We start from the raw sequence: 5,050 nt of genomic DNA, 5'->3' as shown, positions 1-5,050 counted from the left end.
TCTCGCTCTCTCCTCGTGTTCGAGGCGGTCGTCTACACACACTGCCTGCCGCCGCCATTTTTCCTGACCGCTCTGCTGCTCGCTGCCGCCCGTCCCCGCTGCTGGGAGCCGCCCGCCTCTGCCGCCTGCCTGCCCGCCGCCGCTGCTGCCAAAAGTCCCAGCGCCGCCTGAAACCGCCGCGTTTCCAGGGTCTGCAAACAGCCGCGCCGCAGCTACGGGGGTGGGGGGGGGCGACCTGCGCTTGGAGTGCCTGCAGCCTCTTTGCTACCCAGCTCATCCTACCTGCACTGCCACGTGGTGAGACAATTCCGGCTACCCCAGCTTATAGGGGAAAATATAATCCAGCCATTCGGGCAAATCCCTCCCCTCTGCTTCCCTCACTTGAATAAGATGTGTAACTAAGGTGTACCCATATATGTTTAATGTGTTGTAATCACTCCTTTTGAACCTCCTTCCCCAAATTGCTTTGTTTTCCCCACAATAAACCTTGCTGTTGTTAGAAATATTAGTAAGCACTGAGCAGGTTATTCACTCAAAAAAGTCGGGACATAAGTTCCTGTATCCTCTGTGTGAGGCGATACCCACGTGTGGATCTCTCAGCAAATCCTGATAAGTTAATACACTCCAATAAGGAGATATAATAGGTCACGGATCGTGACAGTATGCAATGCTTTTTTTGCCTCAGTTTTGGTGACAAGATGTGGCCTCAGATCTTTGATGTCCCTAATCTTTGTAAGCATACTCTATGAAACTCCCATTAACCACAGCAGCAGAGAAAGTTAATGACCACTTAGAAAACTAATCATGCATGGGTCCATAGGAACAAACTGGATGCTTCCAAAGGTGCTGAGGGACCTGGCTGGTGTTACTGCAACGAGCATTTATCCAGTTTAAAAATTAGAGCCATTGTTCGAGGTTTCTTATGACTAGAAAAAGGATTATCTTCAAGAAGGCAAGGATTTTGAGAACTCAGGGTTTGATACTATTTAAAGATCTGGATATGCAAAGTGTGCTTTCTCTGCAAGTTCACAGATGATACCTAGTAGGAAAGTTTGATATGCTGGACTGCAGAGTTGCTATTCAAAGCTATTTCCAACTGCTGGAAACAGAAACTTCATGAAGTTTCACAAAGGCATGGACTGGCTAGGAAGCAACTTTGCAGAAAAGAACATGGAGATCCTCGTGGGCAGAAACCTGAACACAGGACAGCTGCAAACTGGGTTGCACCAGTAAGACTGGCCAGCCAGTCTTCCTCTTTATCTGACAGCCCTGAGATCACACTTCACAGTTTTGAGTTCCCCATTACATGGAAAACACTGAAATAGCGAAGCAAGTTCAATGGAGGGCCACCAAAACGACTGGGAGGCTGAAGCACATGACATACACAGAGAAGATGAGAAACCTTGTTTTTTTCAGTCTTAAGAAGATAAGGTTAAGGGAGTAGGAGAAAACTTATTCCTGTCTAATTGGAGGATGCTGAGCCAATTCTTTCCAGAGGATCACAATGATAGGACAAGAAAAAATGTATATAAATTGCAAACCAGTAAAATCCATTTAGATATAAGTAATTACTACTCTGTGACTACGTTGTGCAGGGCACTGGCAACTACAATAATGGCTGGTAATGTTGCAGAGCTGACAAGCTTCATTTGTGCCAGTGTGGACAGTCTACATGACTCGTAATGGGGAGAGATCAGTCTTGTGAGATGGGCAGTGAGATGGGCATGATCCTAAAGGTCACTGCAAGCATACCATGCTAACAAGCATTTATTGCTGTGGTTGCATTCTTGACAATGTTCAAGATGTCCAATACCACAAATAAGAGACAGAGAAGCCAAGAAGATTCACTGTTCTGTTTTTCTTATCTCCGGACTGGAACACCTGACTTCACCTCTGGAACACCTGGAACTCACCTGACCTCAAAAAATTTTTTTTCAAAATAATTTTCAATGAGTTCAGAAGCCCCACTGAGTATGACTTGATGATCCTGCATATATGCTCTTAGAGATAAGGTGTGCAATGTCACTTTCCTCTGAAATATTTTGTAAACCTCTTTTAAATCAAAAGCAAACAAATGTGAAGGTCCAGTAGCACAAGGAATATGAATTCTAAATACTACTTAAGTAGGAGAGAAAATAAATATACTTCTCCACACTGATCCAAAGCAGCAGTTTAAGACGCTTTAAAAAAATCTAAACCAGGAAAGTTGTCCAAGACAGAGAAACTCATCTACCTATCAGTGTGTACACCTGGAACACAGCAGAGAAGTCAAAATAAAATGAGTCAATACTGATGCATTTGCAACTAAAGAAAAGTGGAAGCCATGTAGAACAGCAAAATGGTTTAGCTGTCTAGATCTTGAGAGAAATACTTAAATAAGAACTTTTATTTTATGCCAATAAAAGAGAAAGCTTTGTAACTTTGCTAACAAACTGGCTGAACTTCTTCTGAGAGTAAGATAATTACAAAGAATGGCCCCTCTAAGAACACAACTTAAAACGAGGATAGGCTTCCACATTTACAAAATGCATCACACCAGAGACATGGTGTGCAAAAATGCAAGGTGCTGCAGACTAAAATATTGCACATGAGAACAGAAAATTTGAAGCAGCTTCCTTTTATGCAATTAGAGGCAACATATGGAACAATAAGTTTGGTCAGCAGGGAATCAAGAACTCCTAGGATACCACAGCAATGAACTGTGTCTTTCGTTACCATTAAAACTGATCTCACTCCAATTGTAAAAGAGCTTGAAGTTACTTAGTTATTGCTTGCAGTCAGTCTTCTTTTATTAGCAATTCATGCAACCTGCTTTATATACACTGTATCAAAACATGTGGTGAGATCAGAAAGTACTTAAGATCTCTTTACATATTTTAAAGTCTCCCCTGTGCCAAAAGTGCCCATTCATAGCAATGGGAGTGAGACAAAGACATCTAAAGGGACAACAGAAAATCTGTCACTATGTTAATGAGCCAGAGCACAATTTTTTCCCTAAAATTATTTGGTAGTCCAAATGTACTTGACAAATCTTACAGGATTAATAGGACTACCTGTACCATCCACATCAATTTGATAAAGCGAATATAATTACCTCAAGATACTCAGTGATCCATAAACTTTCAAATAATGAACTTCAGTGCTCAGGGTTGGATTTTTCATGAGATAAAAGCTGTGTAATAAAAAGTTACCATCTCATATTCCCTGTTTAGTCAAAATATGGCAGTCAAAAGCACACAGACAACGCTGTTTATCATAAAGTCCACAAAGACTGTTCATTTCCTCACGTAATTTTACTTTCTTATTTACATCAGAGGACTTTTGGATGGCAAAAAGTTTCTTTGGTCTGTATCTCCATGCTAGAGACTACCACATCTTATGTAAGATGCAATGCTGCTTGTTTGCCCAAATGAGAGTCTGGTTAGCACACACTTCCCTCCGACTGCTGATGCTCAGCATGAGATGGCATTATGCTGCATGAGTTACCGAAATGGCACTAAGCAAAGTTAGGGGGTGACTAAACTAAAAGCAATTAATAAAACAAAATATATTTAAAAGCAATACCACTGCAGATTAAGATTCCCTGCAAGGAAGCTTTCATTAGCCTTAGTTCTAACTGCTGGAAAAGGAAGACAAAACAACTAGTCCTCTGCTTTTCTCACATTACACCACCATGGTGGTGACAACGACTCTCCTGCTAACTTCATACAGTCTGCAAAAAACAGGTCTTACTTTGCTCCTGCCTCTATTCAGGACAGTAAGCATTTGCTTCATTCTAACATGTTAAGGCAGAACAACCAACTTGCTTTTACTAAAAGCAACACACAAATTAAATTAGAATGTAAGCACAAATTAAAACAGAACCAGGCTCTCACTTTTGAAGGCTGCTGAATTTTAATCTCCTGGGAGTCAGACGCAGAATCTGATTTGGTGCCTCCAGAATTTGGTTTCTCCTTTTTTCTCTTCTGCTTCTTTTTCTTCTTCTTCGCTCCCAAATCCCCTCCAGGACTTCTGCCAGAGATTCAGAGAATGTGAAAAAAAAAACACAACACATGAGTATCACCAAGCTTAAAATTCAAAAAATCTAAATATGGAAAACCTAGCATTTTAATATGAAATTCTAACAGCAGCTTGAATGTGAAGAAAAGTCAGGGGAAAGCAAGGAAGGAAGGAACTGGCAGCACTGATGAAAAACTTCCTGCAAGTGCTTTCTAATTTGTCATAGTCAGACCCCTGCACAACCAGGCATTTTGACACACCAGTGTCAACTTGTGACACTATGTAACAGGCAGTGCTCTTCTCCAGGCTGTATTACCTGGCACAAACTTGAAGCCAAATTCAACAAGAGTTTGAAAGAACTCGGGACTATGCAGAAACTGAGGAAAGCAACCTTTTTGGGAATTCAGTAACTGTTTGCAGGTGGACCTAATGATCTTAAAAGTCTTTTCAGCCTAAACTACTCTGTGATTCTATTAGTGGCCTAATATTTTTTCTCCGTCATGCTCAACCACTACGCACATCTAGATTTGAGAAGAATCCTAACAAATCATTCTGTTTTCAGGGAATTCTGTTTCTAACTTATGTTGCATGAAAGTCTTGCTGAAATCTCAGTAAGAAACAACACAAAACTAACCAAATGTTTGTGCTTTAAAACAGTAAGTACAATGGATCAACTTTAATTAAAAAACAAACAAACAAACAACAACAAAGTATACTCAGCACTTGCACATTCTGATACATGTTGACTATTGATAATACAACTCCTTTCTTCTTTAAGGAGATTCTAATTTGACACATAATCGAGATACAATATCAAGATTAGATTAGAATTTGAAAAATGTGGGAGGTGTTAGCAGCTCTCAGACAGAAGGCAAATAAGGAGGCAGTGAGTCAGATAACATTGAATCCTCTTCAAGATGTTAATCTCTCAGTAAAACTATACACACATAGTGGAGTCAAAGACAGATACTGGGGCTTGGGTGTTTTTCATTGGAAAAGAAAATAGTCAATGCAAAAAACAATTGTTTATTTTAATTCTGGAGGGGGGGGG

The 5,050-nt window shown here is 40.5% G+C and overlaps 1 protein-coding gene across 1 annotated transcript in view; it reads right to left on the bottom strand.

The window, feature by feature from the left end:
• Positions 1-4,013, bottom strand: part of NMT2 (N-myristoyltransferase 2) — a gene marked incomplete at its 5' end in the record, with an annotated part of 25,413 nt that extends 21,400 nt beyond the window's left edge. Inside the window, one exon of the mRNA XM_010003611.1 lies at positions 3,876-4,013. Within this exon, the coding sequence (XP_010001913.1) occupies positions 3,876-4,013 (138 nt within the window). The remainder of the gene's footprint in view (positions 1-3,875) is intronic.
• Positions 4,014-5,050: the final 1,037 nt, after the last annotated feature.

The sequence above is a fragment of the Chaetura pelagica genome, unplaced genomic scaffold (assembly GCF_000747805.2).
Source record: "Chaetura pelagica isolate M959 unplaced genomic scaffold, ChaPel_1.0 scaffold418, whole genome shotgun sequence".
Lineage (NCBI taxonomy): Eukaryota > Metazoa > Chordata > Aves > Apodiformes > Apodidae > Chaetura > Chaetura pelagica.
This window is presented reverse-complemented; position numbering and strand designations above follow the sequence as displayed.